Below are 18,629 nucleotides of genomic sequence, written 5' to 3'. Positions count from 1 at the left end.
TCTAGGTTTTGATGAAGGACATCACCACACCGGTTCCTCCTGATGAGATGAGGAAGGTAGTCCAGAAATGTTTGGAGAAAGCTGCCCTTGTCAACTACTCCCGGCTGACCAAACACGCTCAGATCGAGGGTATGTGCAAGCCCAGCTCATGTGTGGTGATGTTACTGTGTCGTATTTCACTGTCATGTGTTTGTTTGGTTTTGTTAAAGTATATGCAGTGTTTGTCAGTGTTCCTAATACAGTATACAGGGTGCTAGTTAGTGTTTTAGTGTATACGGTGTGCTGGTGTCACAGTGTTGGAATGTCTGTGTGCTAATGTAACAGCTGATGCTCAAGCTGCCACGGAGAAGAGGTTGGAGGACATGATGCGACTGGGAGAACTTTGTATTGAGGTCCTGCAGCAGAATGATGAGCACCATTCAGAGGTAGGACCATTCCGCCAGACTAACTATCATGTTTCAAGGTAAGACCCAGATGCAGACGATGTCGAATTAACAACAGTTTATTAATCCAACAAGGGCAGGCAAAGACAGGTCAAGGGTAGGCAGAGGTCAGTAATCCAGATAGTTGGGGCAAAGGTACAGGACGGCAGGCAGGCTCAGGGTGCAGGGCGAAATGGTCAACACCGGGAAAACTAGAAAACAGGAACACTCAAGAGACAAGAACAGAGGGAAAACACTGGTTGGCTTGACGAAACAAAACAAACTGGCAACAGACAAACAGAGAACACAGGTATAAATACACAGAGGATAATGGGGAAGATGGGCGACACTTGGAGGTGGTGAAGACAATCCCAAAGACAGGTGAAACAGATCAACATCACCCTAACAACACACCCACACACCGTTTATTCATTATACACATTATACACATCACAATAGTACCAATACCATTTAACTTAAGGTTGAAACATTCCATTTTTATCCTAAAACAATTTAAAGTAATATTGAAATCATGTTGTGGGTTTTCTATAATAATTGTTATGCCACAGCATTGTTGAATTCTCGTTTCTGATTGGCTAGGAAGGCATTCTAGAGTGGGTATTACGTTTAGGTATGTTTTTATTTATAAGAAGAAGAAAATATCCTAGAATGCAGGAGGGAACAATCTAACATCTCATGACAAAGAAAAATACTACTTGACGTATTGCTTCTTTAATCAGAACAACAGTTTTCAGCTGTGCTAACATAATTGCAAAAGGGTTTTCTAATGATCAATTAGGCGATTAAATTGCTTAACTTGGATTAGCTAACACATCGTGCCATTGGAACACAGGAGTGATGGTTGCTGATAATGGGCCTCTATACGCCTATGTAGATATTTCATAAAAAATCTGCAGTTTCCAGCTACAATAGTCATTTACAACATTAACAATGTCTACACTGTATTTTTGATCAATTTGATATTATTGTAATGGGCAAAAAATGTGCTTTTCTTTCGAACTCAAGGACATTTCTAAGTGATCCCAAACATTTGAACGGTAGTGTATTTGATACCATTCTACTGATTCTGCTCCAGTCATTACCATAAGCCCATTCTCTCCAATTAAGGTGCCACCAACCTCCGGTGGTGTGCAGATGGGTGAGAAAAAAACATCTTAAATTCAGTCTGTAACACAAGAAAATGTGCAATAAGTAAAGGGGTATGAATACTTTCTGAAGGCACTTTAAGTCATAAAACATAATATACAGATCAGAAAGAAAGGATTTTTTCATGCAAATGTCACTAATCTCAGTGTCTTTCAACAATACATTTTTGCAGTCAGTATAGGCCTCCTCCAATGCCTTGTTTGCTTCAATAACACAACGACTTAACTCTTTTTAAATGTGTTGAGCTTTTACCTCTTTTTCTCCCCAATTTCATGATATCCAATTGGTAGTTACAGTCTTGTCCCATCGCTGCAACTCTCATGCAGACTCGGGAGAGGTGAAGGTCGAGAGCCATGCGTCCTCTGAAACACGACCCCGCCAAACCGCACTGCTTCTTGACAGACTGCTCGCTTAACCTGGAAGCCAGCTGCACCAATGTGTCGGAGGAAACACTGTACAGCTGGCGACCAAAGTCGGTGTGCATGCGCCCGGCCACAACAACTCAACTCTTGTCACAGATAAATATTTCAGTTGAAATGCAACCTTAAATGCTGTATTGGTTTCTATTTTTGAATGATTCTTGCCCGTGTCACACCAGAAGGAATTGCTTGATCATTTCACTAAGAACTAGTGACCACTTATTGTGGCGATGCCCATTCCTATCCTGTGTCTGCGATGGCCGCTGTGTGCCAAAGTGGAAGATGATACATCAAGTGCCAACACTGTAGTAATGTCTCTGGCGAGAAGAGATCAAAACAACGCCCACAGCTCATACGCACACGTCACTCTTATGGTACGGTGTACAACTGATCAATTGTAAGTGGTGCGACGTCCACAAACACCATACATTTGCCTAATAAGTGGCAGCGCGGATTCAGACATCTGTTTCTGAGCGACAAAGCTATTTATAACTGGATGCAAATCTGCATCTGTCACGACCACATATGAGATAAGGCCTTTTGTGGTAGGAGCCTGGCGCTGGAGTTTTAGTGGGTGGCCAGTCAAGGTAGCGCATCCCACGCGCATTATCAAAGGCAAAACGTTGAATTACTATCGCTTTCCATGTTTTCGCCATTTGTGTAAATCAAACCGGTGATGACCCTCTTCAGTGTTTTATGCTAAGTGAAAGTTCCAGAGATGCCCTCAATTTCTCTCATTTCTGTCTTTCACTTTCCCTCTTTTTCTAATATGAATTGGAAAGGGAAGAGAGGTAAGTTTATCTCATGAAAACTCCAGCTTCATGTCTGTCATGTCCACTTCCATCAAATTGCGTGACGTCCCAAAGCCTGTCAACATCTGTCAGTCATATACCACACCTCACTCATACCCTGTAAAGCTCTGTTCATGGTTCACATTGAGGAGATGGTTGATACTGAGAAACAGTGCAACGTGGTGTACCCACTACAGGTTGTGGTCCTGGTGGACTGCTGAATATTATGTCCCATGGTACCTAATTTTGCGCTTTAGGTATCTAATGATGTAGTTTTTTTGGTGATTATTGTACCACAATTTACTGTACAAATAATTTCTTTCTTGTCTTTCTTGACATGTATCCATATCGTCTGCCCTTCGTTTGCCCTCCTTGGTGTGAAGGAAACTGAAGTATTACAACCATTAACTGTGTCAATAGAAAGCAGCACCAATTCATGGATTTAAGGAAAGGAAATCATAGTAGATGCATTTATTCAGCGATGTTATTATTCACATCATGATAACCAAACCATTATACTGATCACAATAGATATCATTGGGGCACGCACCACACACACACAGAGACAGAGAGCTATTTCTTTTTTTCTTTTTAATCTCTAATTGAGACTGTTACCATCCCTTGCTAAGCCTAAATTAAAAGCACAGACTCCTGGAGGAGCAATGTCCTTCATATTTATATGATGAATGCAAAGCACTTGTCACGCTTAAGGTTGCAAAATTCCAGGAACTTTCAATAAATTCCCTGGTTTTCCTGTAATCCTGGTTGGAGGTTTCCCGGAATCAGAAGGGAATAAACTGGAAATCCAGAATCCTCCAACCATGATTTCTGGTAGAAACTTCACCGAATGTTGCAACCCTAGTCATGCTGTGTCACCTCACACTCAGTCCCGCTCTCCTTCCATTTCTCTTGTCTGTCTCTCCTCTCCTCTTGTTCTCTCTTGCTTTCAGTCACATACCTTTCATTTTTCTTCTTCCATCTCTTTATCGGAATCTCGCTCTCTCACTTAGAGACAACAGTTATGTGAGGATGCCTGTTGGTGTGAATGTGCGAATGGAGGAGAAGGGCGATAGGTAACGAAGCGTATGGCGCAAAAGGAACTCTTTAATTATGTTTTTTGTCACGGTGCGCTTAAAAGACACATCTGAAAAGGCTGATGACAATAGCCCTCAAGGCCAGGTATAGCTGTGGGACATATACTGTCTCTGACCGCCAGCCTAGTGTTTTGTTTGCCACAAGCGCCCACTAGAACACAGACAGGGACACAGTCACAGACGGACAGACACACACACACACACACACACACACACACACCCTTACACATACACACGTACACACACCCTTACACATACACACACCCTTACACATAAACACACCCTTACACACACACACACCCTTACACACACACACACACACACACACACACACAGGAACACCAACCTCCTTCAATCAATATGTCACATTGCTATTTTCATTGGGCTAGTTGCACTTTTCTCTCACCTCACATGGCGACCACTGCTATTGAGTAGGATAGGAAGCATCTCTCTTGGGTGGGCAAGAAAAATGGGCGCGAACTGGCTCTTATTATGCTTTAGCTCATCTATGGCGATGATGGAGTCTTTGAGAAGCAACTGCAGCACTGCTAAATGTCCCCTCAATTTCGAGTTAAGAAGATGACTTTGTCAAGTTCCATTATGACATAAAATGTCTTATAGATGGAGTCGCACACAAACAATTCATACCGGTATGTGACCGCACTGACACACAGCAACAATATTCAAGGACCGGTCAGAACTTTAAGCAAAGATTGTGTTGAAGAATCACTGTAAATGATTTGGTTTGTAACTACATGTATGATGGCTAGACCTACCAAGACATGAAAAGAGTGTTAGGGCACATCCAACTTGGCACAGACAAAAAAAATGCCACTGTAGATGAAAGCACATGACCTTTCTGCACCCCCCCCCCCCCCCAAGACAAAACACTGAATTTCCAGTTATTTGGCCTATACATTTGTAAACCCCTTGCACTGCACACAGGATCCTAAACAAAACAGTCCAATGTTTTGGAAATGTCATTGGCTTGACCTTCTGTGTTTGGACCTTTTTCAACCTTTTCCTATTTTGTGTGATGTAGATCAAACCTCTAGTGCAAATGACACGAATGTCCGATGCAGCAAAATGAACTATGCTTATTTCAAGGGAACGGACACCCGAATGGATATGTAGCTGACTGGCATTAGAGATGATCCAACAACTTCGGGGTTGGGCTCACATCCTTCTCAATTCTACGGTGGTCCAGAGAGGAAATATGGAGGGGAAAAAATGGATAATTCCCTCATTTTGTTGAGATTACCATTGCTTTATCTCATGATCACTACATAACAAAAATGTTTTGTCACTAGGTTATCATAAGTAACATGCATCATCCATTCATTTGTTCAGATGCACGATAACTACCTCATCAAGGAGCCCTGTGGCTGCGTTGATTGCGATGCGCTCATGGGGCATTTAAGCTCTGAATGATGCCTGACATTAGCTGGCAGGCTGATTGAATCTGATCAGTCTGTCAGGAATGGAGCTCACCCACGCTGTATATTTTAATATTATCCATAAAACATGAAATGTCCCTTACGATTATACACATATCAGTTATGCAAGCTAACAACCAGCATAGATAACAAGCTAGCTAGCTATCGAGTTAACAAGACTACTTAACTAACTAGCTCACAAGAGGGAGAGGCTATACAGGCACGCCTGGTGCCTAAAATGTATGATGTATGGTCGAGCAGCAAGAGTGGGGGACAAACAGAATCAGTTCAGTCAGTTGTCGTTATGAGCCCTCCCCAGCTAGCTAGTTTATGCTTGTGTCTAGAAACTGTGACTTGGGAGTGTTCAGAATCATTCCGTTTTCATTGGACTGCAAAATCCCTGGCCTGATATTAGCTAAATCAAATCAAATCAAATCAATTCATATAGCCCTTCTTACATCAGCTGATATCTCAAAGTGCTGTACAGAAACCCAGCCTAAAACCCCAAACAGCAAGCAATGAAGGTGTAGAAGCACACAATCAAGCTGCTTCCCTCTAAGTTAGTTACTGCAGGACAGCAGTGCGCCGGGCAAGCGGGACTCGGGAGCGAAGGATACACTGTGCCCTGTGTTGTTGTGTTGCTAATTTGTAGTGCAAACTCTCCCCATTGAGCAACAGTAGACTGTATCACGGTGACATCCAGATGGTTACTACCAATATTACAAATGATTTCATGTAGGTTGCTATCCTGCTCTAAATATAATCGAGTATGGAACATATTTAGCTCCCCATGTGCTCTTAGCTCAAGGTAAGGGACATTTAGCTTGCTAACATTCTAACTTATAAACTGATAATGTGCTCCAAACACAAATAAATGCATGGTGTTAGCATGAAATGTACCATCCCTAAGTGTAGCAATCAATAAAAACGTATGTGCTAATCCACTGTGGGCTCTGCTGGAAAGGCCTTCTTTCAAAATAGACCTAGGGCTTTCCCATCCGGAGACGATATGCATAAATACATTTCAAAATATATAGAGACCCATTCTGAATGAAGCCGAGGACAACTAGACCCGTTCCTTATGGACCTGGTCGGATCCAGACCTGGCCCAATTACGCTCCTTTGTTAACCGGAGCTGATGAAGTGTGATGGAGAGGAGGTAGAGAGAGGTGATGCTCTAGCAGGGGCTGTGCTGTGTGTGTAGGCTACTGTGAGTGTGAGCGAATGACACAGAACAAGGAGAAGGGAGGGAGAGACAGCAACCAACCAAGCCGACTCGCCCTATAGTAAACCAATAGCTGTCATAACCTCGCTATTTATCATCCAATAGGATTACATACTAGTACCTGTCTTGACTGCATCGAACTGGGAGAAGCTACTTTTATGTAAGATAGCTGACTTTTGTCAGTATGTTCGGCTCTATTTACTCTCAGATAATACAAACATTGCATCAAAGTAGACATCATGCAAAACTACAAATCCCTGCAAGCTCCTGCACGTCATCTCTCGCTGATACCTTCTCTAACAGGTATTGTGTCAATTTAAAACTTGCACAAGACAGTTCACAGAATTGTCCATTTAAAGAAATGTTGCCAATTTAGGCATTACTACATTTAGCTAACATTAGACCAGAGATTCTTACCTTTGAGTTTATTTTTTTTTTTACAGGGACAGTGCACATTAATCAACGTTTCAGTAAAAGTGCCGCTTTTAGCCAGCCGGCTAATTTTCAACCGCAATCCCTGGGCAGGTTATTAAAAACAATTACAATATAGACAATCATTGAGCAGTGAACACACGCAGAGCAACATAGGACAAGCTAGACATAGCATACAGACAGAGCAACACAGGACAAGCAAGACGTAGCATACAGACAGAGCAACATAGAACAAAAAGCAGCAAGACAAAATTCATAAAAGCAACAAAGTGTTTCCACACCTCACAAGCTACAGACAACAACTTTGCCTCGATTCTGCAGTCACGTCCAGATCATCATGGCATTTGTAGTTCTTTATGATAGCCATATTATCAGCTAATTAGAGTGAGGTTTTTTGGGGGGGGGGGGGTGAGTACAGGCGAGTATATTGATGGAAGTTACCTTGTCTTGAAGAGATGTACACAGTTGTCTGGGGGGGGGGGGGTCGTACCAGCGTGGGCCTACATGAAACGCGGCCCTTGTTTGAAGTGTTTCTAGAATTCCCTATGGGAAAAATGAATGGTGGAAAAACGAATATTTGAAATCTGTCCCCAAATGCAACACATTTTTGACTTGAAATCAAATATTTTATTAAATCTCTAGAATTAGTCAATAACGGGAAACAACTATGTATTCTTACATCATAGGTTTATACAAATGTGGAGCCTGACCTTTTTATGTTTATTTTATTTGAGGTACTTTATCTTTTTAAACTGTTGTCGCTGGCAATTCATATGTAGTGATTTGTATTTCTTATTTTTGTTTATTTGCTTTAATGTTATTTTATGTGTCTTAAGAAGAAAATATACATGTAATGATGTCCTATGTTTATTTGTTATTGTAATTTGACATTTTATTTGTTAAAAAAGTCACTTTAAAAGTAAATAAAGTATAGTTGTACTGATGATAGCCTAGTTACCACCAATGATATTGACTGTCGTAGCTTAGTTAGAATACTTTTTTATTACATTTCTATTGTATTTGTATTATGTAACAACCAAAACGTTTATAAGCAAGCCCGTCTTGAACCAGGCACCAACTGCTAGCATATTACTAGTTAGTATTTATTGACAGTTCATAATGGGCTAACCCCTGTCCAGTTTGGCTAGAAAGTTTTGTCTGGGTGACCACCTAACTGCAATAACCTCAAGGTTTACTTTAATCATCCTTTCAAACCACCACCCCAACTCCAGTAAAAAAGATTCAAATAAAAAGCTTCAAGTTCCTTGGCGTACACATCACTGACAATCTGAAATGGTCCACCCACACAGACAGAGTGGCAAAGAATGCGCAACAGCTCCTCTTCAACCTCGGGAGGCTGAAGAAATTAGACTGCCCCTAAGACCCTCACACTCAACTTTTACAGATGCACAATTGAGAGCATCCTGTCGGGCTTTATCACCGCCTGGTATGGAAACTGCACCGCCCCGCAGGGCTCTCCAGAGGGTGGTGCAGTTGGGGCCACACTGCCTGCCCTCCAGGACACCTACAGCACCCGATGTCACAGGAAGGCCAAAAAAATCATCAAGGATATCAACCACCCGAGCCATGGCCTGTTCACCCCGCTACCATCCAGAAGGCGAGGTCAGTACAGGTGCATCAAAGCTGGGACCGAGAGACTGAAAAACAGCTTCTATCTGAAGGCCATCAGACTGTTAAAAGCCATCACTAGCTGGCTACTACCCGGTTACTCAACCCCGCACCTTGCCATATATACATAGACATGGAATCACTGGTCACTTTAATAATGTTTACATTTCATATATTGTGAATATATTGTATTTTTGTCAATGACACGCCATCCTAATATTTATATATTTCTTTATTCCATCATTTACTTTTAGATTTGTGTATTGTTGTAAATTGTTATATACTACTGCACTGTTGGTGCTAGGAACACAAGCATTTTGCTACACCTGCAATAACATCTGCTAAATATGTATGTGACCAATAAAATTGGATTTGATTTTGATTTGATTGCAGTTTAAAAAATGCATTATGTCTGTCTGTGCCTTTTTAATAACTTTTTATGGCCTCAGCTTGGAGATTAAAGCTTAATATGAAAGCAGAATGTAATTACCAATATGCAATTTATCTTTATTGGGGTAGAGTACTATTGCAGCTTACTCCTGGGCTGATGTCATGATGCTGCTCGCATCTCTTCCTCGGTGTTGGAGTCCATTGTGCGCTCAAGGTCCTCTCTTTATGCTACCCATCACCCATTTGGCTGTTTCTCTGTTGGTTCTATTCATTAGATTGCTTTGATTTGCACATGGCATTTTCTTTTCTTTTTCAGAGCAGTCTTCTCGCCATCCATCTGTCACTTTTTCCCATCTTCCTCTGATTGTGTCGTTTTACATTTTATGTCTATCTATTCTTCACCAGAGCCTCTCGCGTAAACTAGAGATAGTGGTTTGTGAAGACTTGTGCTTTTTCATTTAAAAAAAAAACATTTCCTTATTTCACCTTCTCCCTCTTTTTCTTTCTTTCTTCCTTTCTTTCTTTTTGTCCTCTCTCTCTCTGCCTTTTCCACCCTGCTCTTACTCCTTCCTTCTCTTTTCTAGGCCATTTCATGGTGGCCGGAGATGATGGCGGAGCACGCAGAAACGTTCATGTCTCTCTACACCATCGACATGGATGGTGCTCTGCAAGTCCAGCCCGTTGACTCATGGGATAGCTTCCCCTTATTCCAGCTGCTTAACAACTTCCTGCGATGTGACCGTGAGTTCGCCGTTCTCCCTGTGCCCCTCTTCTTCCACCTCTGACCCTCTGCTTCGCCTCCCAATACTGATTTAAAGCGTAGCCTACAACACATCACTGGTTCATGAGCACAGTTCAACTTCCAGTTCAGTAACCGTGAGTGGCGTGTGTCCCTTCCTTATACTGTTCCCTCTAATTATTTTGTTGCCCCCTCCCCCACCTCCTCCCTTGTCTTGTCCCCTGACCCTCCGTTTTGTGCTTGTCCGTATTTAAAGCACGGACTACAGCCCCTCCCTGTCCTGAGCTGTCTTCAAGAGCATGTCCCATACTTCACAGTGAATGTACGCACTACTAAGAGCACTAATTAACACCAGCAGTGCTGCAGAAAACAAGACTCGTTAGAAGAAGAGGTTAACTGTGCTTAAAGCTCCTGCACTTCTGCGTCGGCAACACAATAATTAACATCAGCATCAGTGAGGTAATGTGCAGAAAGGCTAGGGCCTGATGTCAGAACACAATTGTAAAGTCCGCGGCCTGGTGTGGCGCTGACCTTACGCCATCTGTCAGCTGAAGACCACCTTTCACTTCCTGTAATGCGAGGAGCCGTGTCACACAGACAGGAGAGCATTAGCACGGTTTGAGGCACCTGTCTTACCAGGCTGTCCTCCATTTTGAGTTCTTTGGTCAATGAACAGGAAACAGAAATGTTTAGTTTTCCCCTTTTTGTAAATGTACTTTGAACATAGCTCGTAAACAAACAAAGGGTACTCTGATAAAAGGTTATAGACCGAAACATTAATCTAATTTTGTTTTGATTTCACCTGCTACCCACCCCCACCATGTGTGAAGTCGGTGTCTGTGTCCGAAAACCCGTAATTGCTTTCTACATTTTATGCTGATTGGTATTGTGAGAATATCAAATTTCATAGAATGTGACATTTTGAAAATGTAGTATTATTTAAATGTCAGGATGTCATACTCATTTAGGCTTTTCATCTAGTAGAATTCACTGCACACTATGTAGGAAGAGAAGCATCTTTTCAGACCCACATGTGTTTGACAACAGCTGATAATCAGCTTAGAGAATGGGCTCTACCAAAATGAACAAAATTTGCGCAAAATAACGCAATTGCGATTTAGAGGATGCATTCTAAGTATGCATGAGTCTAGTATGTTTATATTTGTTGCTTACTGCATACATTTATACTAAACAGTACTTTCTAAATAGTATGTAGTACGATGAGTATGTCATTTTAGTAAGTAGTAAGCAAGGACGATTTTGTGCACGGCCAATGTCACTGGCATCCAGGTGTTTGCCCTTGCGTGCGCTTGTGTACTATCAAACTTCCTCTCTCTCTCTCTCTCTCTCTCTCTCTCATACTTCAGTTTTCTTCTTCTCTCGTCTCCCTGATTCACTCTTTGCTCTGAGCCTTTGTTTCATTGCCAGCTGAGAGTTGGCTACATCTGAAGTGTTGTTTTACATTGTCTATGCAAGCCTCACACAGAGCAGACAGACAGCTCAAGGGCAGTAATGTTCAAAATAAAACTCTCATTATGTGAGGCATAGGCAAAGATCATTATTGTTTTGTTTTTTTCATTCATTTTCTGTTATTAACTTTCTCCATTAATCTTGCAATTATTCCAACTGTCATAACAATGATTTGATTTGAAGAGTAAGGTAATGAGAATATAGGTTGAACAAAATCTAGACAAAAGAAAACTATCGTTTTGACTATTAATGCAAATGAGGCCCCCTGTTTTTGATAATGATCTCTTAAGTGATAGGATCTAGGTGGCAATTAAATCAGGTAAAATGGATGAAAATGTCAAAGCTTGATGATATTCTTAGGATAAAATTAAAATTAAACTATTTTTCTTAGTTGCTTAGCTATAGACCTGCATGGTCAAGTCTGCCTATTAGGATTTGACAGTTTCCTACCTCCTTCAGGATGTCCACCTTCTCAATATTGACAGATGCTTTGAGATATGTGAGTAAAAAAACGTTTTTTCAACACACACAAAGCTGAAAAGAGGCTATGTTGATATCATCTGATAAATGAACAAATACCGTACGTGATATTCCGAATTGAAGCGTTAGTTGTTTGTAATGCCACATTTGAATGATTGTTTTGTAGCGTGAACAAAACATATTTAATTTATCACACCAGGTCTTTAATATCCACGTATTCTAAGGATTAACTAAATGCTCACTTTAGTGTCTGCATGTGTTGCGGGATGGGAACTTGTTGGGAGAGGAGCCGTGGTCTCTCAGGAGGGTAAAAAGGCTAGTGTTAATCATGAAGGAACAGAGTGATGGGGAATTAGGACTAATGAAGCCCTGAGAGACCAGCAGGAGGCCTACGCTCTCTTTCTTTGTCTCTCTCTCTTTTTCTATTTGTCTCTCATTTTCTATTTGTCTCTTTTTCTCTGTTTGTGTCTTCCTCTGTCTTTCTGTGTCACTCTTTGTTGTCTCTTTCCTCCTCTCTTTTCTCCTACTTCCTTTGCACATCAGGACGTGTGAAGATGGAATTTGTATGCAAATGTCATAACATGGACTGCGGGAGGGAAGGACAGCAATTTAGCTTATCAAGGACGAGAACTGTATAAAGATGTTCAAGTCCAAATTCACGACCTTAAGCTTTGAATTCCTTCCTTCCTCATTCCCGCCCAGCTCACCTGTGCAATGGCATGTTCCACAAGCACCTGCAGGACCTGTTCATCCCGCTGGTGGTGCGCTACATAGACCTTATGGAGTCCTCCATCGCCCAGTCCATCCACCGCGGCTTCGAGCAGGAAACCTGGCAGTCCGTCAAGTAAGTGCCCTTCTCCCGAGCAACCTACCCCTTCATGGCTCTAGGCACCCAGATCTGAAATGACTGGATAAGTGTAAGAAATATGGTAACACTCTGCTATTGGAATCTAAGGCGGCAAACCAAAATGTCGATACTGAAAATGCCCCCTGTTGTCATCTGTTGCATTCTGTTTGGCTATTTAAAGCTCTATGTCTAAGAGATAGGCTTTTACACTTGGAGTTATTTTTAGCGGGTTCTTCTATGGGGACAATTGAAGAACACTTTATGGTTCTAAGTAACACCTTATTTTCCATGAGTGTAGGCTAGATCACGTCCACCGACAAGGCACTAAATCATGCTATCACCAGATGGAGGTGAAAAATCAACACGCTGTTGTCTTTTGTCTCTGTCGTATCTTTTTTTGTCGTTGTTTGGTTTGGTTTGGCATTGATTTCTTTTCAGGACAATAGCCAACAACCTACCGAGCGTGCCTCTGCCCAAAGTCCGTCTCCCACAGATGCCCAGGTTCTCAGCACCCTCCTGGATGGGCCCGCTGTGTGACAGCACGTGTGTATGGGCTACCGCGAGACCTAATGGGGCGATGTGGCATGGACTGTGCTGTGGTTGTTGTGCCATTTGTCAAACGTATCCTATTCAAGAAAACAACTTTCAATTGTGTTACTTTCCTTTGACAATGATGTACAATTAAGCATTGAACTAGTTTATTACATTTTTTAAATTTTTTATGTGAAAGATCTGAGAGAAGGAGGGAGGAAAGATCAGCTCGAAAAAGTTTATAGTAAAACCATTTGTTGTTGTCTACCACTGATCCTTTTAGCTGTGAAATCCAGGTGGCTTTTTCATCACTACTCACATTTTCCTGGGACTGGTTGCCCCCTTTTGATGACCTCAAACTGATACCTTCTGTAATACCAAGATAAAAGCATGGTTGTCTTGTGAGAATGGTTGTCTTCTGTGGCGCATTGTTCCCCAGCATGGTTATTTTCTGTGGCACAGCATCATCTCTATTGTGAAATGTATGTTGTGGTTGTGGAGCCTGCCTCCTTCTTCAGGAACGGTTTTGGAATATGTATGACATGTTTTTGTTCCCACATCCAATCATATTTCAGGTATTTTTATTTGTGTATGCATATATATTTTATTGTACATGGAGAGTATCAAAGAGATACCTGTTTTTGCCTCCTTTAATTATGATCTTAAGGTGTGCTTGTCAATTCACAGCTCAACCAGGACTGAATTGTGGAGTTTAACATGCCTAATGAATGTTGAATGAGAAATTGTATCCTTTCTTTTTTATTTCAGCTTGCAAGGAATTAATTTACCTGATATTTTGTAAGGCTTAGCCATTTTACGGATTTAAGTGAATATGTTTTTCGAAAACCTCAGTGCTGGTCTTTGTGACTCTTATGAAACCATTTTTTGAACTTGTCAAGTGACCCTTTTCTCCTCAAGCAATTGTCATAATTGAGCAGACATGATCCCCCGCAAGCAAGATTATGAAACGTAATTTAGATGGCCTACCAGGAGTAATTTTCCTGTGTTTGTGTTTGTAAAACAACATATAGCATTTGATCAATAACTAGTGAGTTGTATAGTCATTGGTATGACCACCAGATGATATTTGAGTGAACAGTGAAGACTCAACAACGTGGCTTCTGAGGGCCCCGTAGAAACAGTGGCAGTAATGGGGCCACCCGAGGGGTGCCCATCTCTGGAGGGAGGCTGAGTTGTGATGTTTGGGAAAGGCTTCTCACACACTCTCCATGTCCCCCCTACGGGACGCCCCCACCCACCACCTCCCCTTTTCTTGCTTGAGATAAAAAAAAAAAACTGGCACTTCGTTAGCGAGCACAGACGGGCGTGGGGGATTGTTCCATTCCCCTGGGAGAGGGGACGCTCGGAGAAGAGAGCTCCTAATTAGTCCTGAGGGGGGGATATGAGCGAGCGTTTAATTGCAACACGGATTTTGCCCAAACTATTTATTCCCGCGCACCACTTGTGAATGTAACAGTCTTTTAAAGGCAAAGTGAGAAAAGTGAGGAAGTGAATGCGCTTCACCCACCCCCCACTCTCTACCTCGCTCTCTCCGGTTCGCTGTACACTTGGATGCTGGTTGCTGCCACCGGTTGCCATGTGTTTCCGTGTAACCTCTGGTAGACACCGGGGAGAAGGTGGCGATGGAGACCCATCTGTCTGTGAGCTTAGAGTCTCCTTAGTCACAGTCTGCCTGACAGCCGGATGTGATAAGGAACTGTTGGGTGTGTTTAGTAATTATGAGGCATGTTAACTATCTTAGGAACATGTCGTGCTTTCAGAAACTATTCATACCCCTTGACTTATTCCACATTTTGTTGGTTGACTACATTTAGCTGTTTTACAGCCGGAGTTCAAAATGGGTAATATATTTTGTTTTATCTCACCCATCCACACATAATACCCCATAATGACAAAGTGAAAACATGTTTTTAGACATTTTTGCAAATGTATTGAAAATTAAATACAGAAATAATTTATCTCATTTACATAAGTATTCACACCCCGGAGTCGATACTTTGTAGAATCACCTTTGGCTGCCATTACAGCTCTAAGTCTTTCTGGGAAAGTTTCTAAGAGTTCTCCACACCTGGATTGTGCAAAATTTGCCTTTTATTATTTTCAAAATTCTTCAAGCTCGGTCAAATTGGTTGTTGATTATTGCTAGACAGTATTGACTTTCCTTTAAGTCAACACTGTAACTCGGCCACTCAGGAACATTCGCTGTCTTTTTGGTAAGAAACTCCAATGTAGATTTGGCCCTGTGTTTTAGGTTATTGTACTGCTGAAAGGTGAATTAATCTCCCAGTGTTTGGTGGAAAGCAGACTGAACCAGGTTTTCCTCTAGGATTTTATCCTGAAAAACTCCCCAGTCCTTAACGATTACAAGCATACCCGTAACATGATGCAGCCACCACTATGCTTGAAAATATGGAGGATGGTACTCTGTAATGTGTTGTATTGGATTGTCCCCAAACATAACAATTTGTATTCAGGACAAAATGTTAATTGCTTTGACATATTTTTAGCAGTATTAATTTAATGCGTTGTTGCAAACAGGATGCATGTTTTAGAATATTTGTATTCTGTACAGGCTTCCTTATTTTCACTCTCAATTAGGTTAGTATTGTGGACTAACTACAATGTTGTAGATCTATCCTCAGGTTTCTGCTATGACAGCCATTAAACTCTGTAACTGCTTAAAGTCACCATTGGCCTCATTGTGAAATCCTTGAGCGGGTTTCCTTCCTGTCCGGCAACTGAGTTAGGAAGGATGCCTGTATCTTTGCAGTAACTGGGGAAAATTGAGACACTGTCCGAAGTGTAATTAATAACTTCACCATGCTCAAAGGGATATTTTTTTGCCATCGGTGCCCCTTGCGAGGCAGTTTACAATTGGCTCATTCATCCCCCTCCTCTCCCCTGTAACTATTCCCCAGGTCGTTGCTGTAAATGAGTCAACTTACCTGGTCAAATAATGGATAAATAAAAAATTAATAAAAAATTGGAAAACCTCCCTGGTCATTGTGATTGAGCCTGTGTTTGAAATTCACTGGGGGACCTTACAGATAATTGTATGTGTGGGGTACAGAGATGAGGTAGTCATTAAAAAATAATTGTATACACTATTATTGCATACAGATTGAGTCCATGCAAATGTTTACTCATGAACTGATTTAGGCTTGCCATAACAAAGGCTTTGAATACTTATTGGCTCATGACATTTCAGCTTTTCATTCTTAATTAATTAGTAAAAATGTCTAAAAGATAAATTCCATTTTGACATTATGGGGTATTGCGTGTAGACCAGTGGGAAAAAAATCTACATTTAATCAATTTTAAATTCAGGCTGTAACACAAGAAAATGTGTCACAAGTCAAGGATGTAAATCTTTTCTGAAGGCACTGTAACTGTGACATGTTAACTGTGGACCATGTTAATTGTTGAATGTGTTCAGGTACTGAGCAGTAATGCAAGAAAACATCAGCACTTCACTTAAAGGAATACTTCAGGATTTGGGCAAAGAAGCCCTTTTCTTTTTTTCTTCTTTTTTCTTGAATTTTAATTGCTTTGACATATTTTTTTGCAGTATTAATTTAATGCCTTGTTGCAAACAGGATGCATGTTTTAGAATATTTGTATTCTGTACAGGCTTCCTTATTTTCACTCTCAATTAGATTTTACCCAATTTTTCTCCCCAATTTCATGGTATCCAATTGTTTTTAGTAGCTACTATCTTGTCTCATCACTACAACTCCTGTACGGGCTCAGGAGAGACAAAGGTTGAAAGTCATGTGTCCTCCGATACACAACCCAACCAAGCCGCACTGCTTCTTAACACAGAGCACATCCAACCCGGAAGCCAGCCGCACCAATGTGTCGGAGGAAACACCGCGCACCTGGCAACCTTGGTTAGCGCGCACTGCGCCCGGCCCGCCACAGGAGTTGCTGGTGTGCGATGAGACAAGGATATCTCTACCGGCCAAGCTCTCCCTAACCCGAACGACGCTAGGCCAATTGTGCGTCGCCCCACGGTCCTCCCGGTCACGGCCGGTTGTGACAGAGCCTGGGCACGAACCCAGGGTCTCTGGTGGCACAGCTGGCGCTGCAGTACAGCGCCCTTAACCACTGTGCCACCCGGGAGGCCTAGAAGCCCCTTTTCTACTAAGAGTCAGAAGTCAGATGAACTCATAGGTACAATTTTTATGTCTCTGCGTGCAGTTTGAAGGAAGTTGCTAACTAGCGTTAGCGCAAGTGCTAAGTAATGTGGTATCTGCTAGCATGCTATTAGATACTCTAGACTTCCAGTCATTGTACTAAGGCTAGTTAGGATTGGCTTGCGAAACTACCTCTAACTTCCTTCACACAGAGACATAAAAATGGCATCCAGGAGTTAATCTGACTCTAAGGTAGTAGATAAAGAACTTCATTGCCAAAATCCCGATGTATCCCTTTAAAGACCTCTTACACAAAGCCCTGGACTCAGTGTAACTCAGTCTTCATTTGATAATGTTTATTGACAACTGACAGAACATTGGCATTTCAATTGAAGTGTTTACCTATTTCTTCATGCATCCAGACATGTACTGGTGGGAAAAAGTACCCAATTGTCATACTTCAGTAAAAGTAAACATACCTTTTTATAGAAAATGACTCAAGTGAAAGTTATACAGTAAAATACTACTTGAGTACAAGTTTGAAAGTATTTGGTTTTAAACATACTTAAGTATAAAAAGTAAATGTAATTGCTATAATATACTTAAATATCAGAAGTACAAGTATAAATAATTTCCAATTCCTTTTATTAAGCAAACCAGTACCATTTCTTGTCTTGTTTTTATTTATGGATAGCCAGGGGCACACTCCAACACTCAGACACCATTTACAAATGAAGCATTTGTGTTTAGTAATTCCACCAGATCAAAGGCAGTAGGGATGACCATGGATGTTCTCTTGATAAGTGTGTGAATTGGACCATGTTCCTGTCCTGCTAAGCATTCAAAATGTAACAAGTACTTTTGGGTGTCAGGGAAAATGTATGGAGTAAAAAGTACACTATTTCTTTACGAATATAGTGAAGAAAGGTAAACATTGTCAAAATTATGAATCGTAAAGTACCGCAAAAAAATACTTTGTACTTGAAATTATTTTTTACTTAACTACTTCTACCACAGCAGACATGCCATTCTAAGGGCTAAATGCCATTCTAAGGGCTAAATGCCATTCTAAGGGCTAAATGCCATTCTAAGGGCTAAATGCCATTCTAAGGACTAAATGCCATTCTAAGGGCTAAATGCCATTCTAAGGGCTAAATGTCATTCTAAGGGCTAAATGCCATTCTAAGGACTGTGTTATTCACTCCTTTATATCTGGAGGCTGAACACCAATGTAGGGAAAATTGTGTAGAGGTGTAATTAAAGCTGTGAATAGATCACAGTTTGTGTCTGTGAATGCACACTGCAGATCTTTTTAATTGTTTGTGTGTCTGTGTGTTCTTGCAATTTTGGGGGGTATTGGATGTTTTCTCCCATGTATTCCATGTCTGAGAAGAAGACAA

At 41.3% G+C, this 18,629-nt stretch overlaps 1 protein-coding gene across 1 annotated transcript in view; it reads left to right on the top strand.

The window, feature by feature from the left end:
- LOC115134470 (calcium-dependent secretion activator 2-like) overlaps positions 1–18,629 on the top strand; it is a 178,825-nt gene that overhangs the window by 115,339 nt on the left and 44,857 nt on the right. The window contains exons 14-19 of the mRNA XM_065022669.1: positions 6–155; positions 348–425; positions 2,791–2,799; positions 9,590–9,746; positions 12,397–12,538; positions 12,980–13,084. Of these exons, the coding sequence (XP_064878741.1) occupies positions 6–155; positions 348–425; positions 2,791–2,799; positions 9,590–9,746; positions 12,397–12,538; positions 12,980–13,084 (641 nt within the window). The remainder of the gene's footprint in view (positions 1–5; positions 156–347; positions 426–2,790; positions 2,800–9,589; positions 9,747–12,396; positions 12,539–12,979; positions 13,085–18,629) is intronic.

Source organism: Oncorhynchus nerka, linkage group LG9a (genome assembly GCF_034236695.1).
Source record: "Oncorhynchus nerka isolate Pitt River linkage group LG9a, Oner_Uvic_2.0, whole genome shotgun sequence".
Lineage (NCBI taxonomy): Eukaryota > Metazoa > Chordata > Actinopteri > Salmoniformes > Salmonidae > Oncorhynchus > Oncorhynchus nerka.
This window is presented reverse-complemented; position numbering and strand designations above follow the sequence as displayed.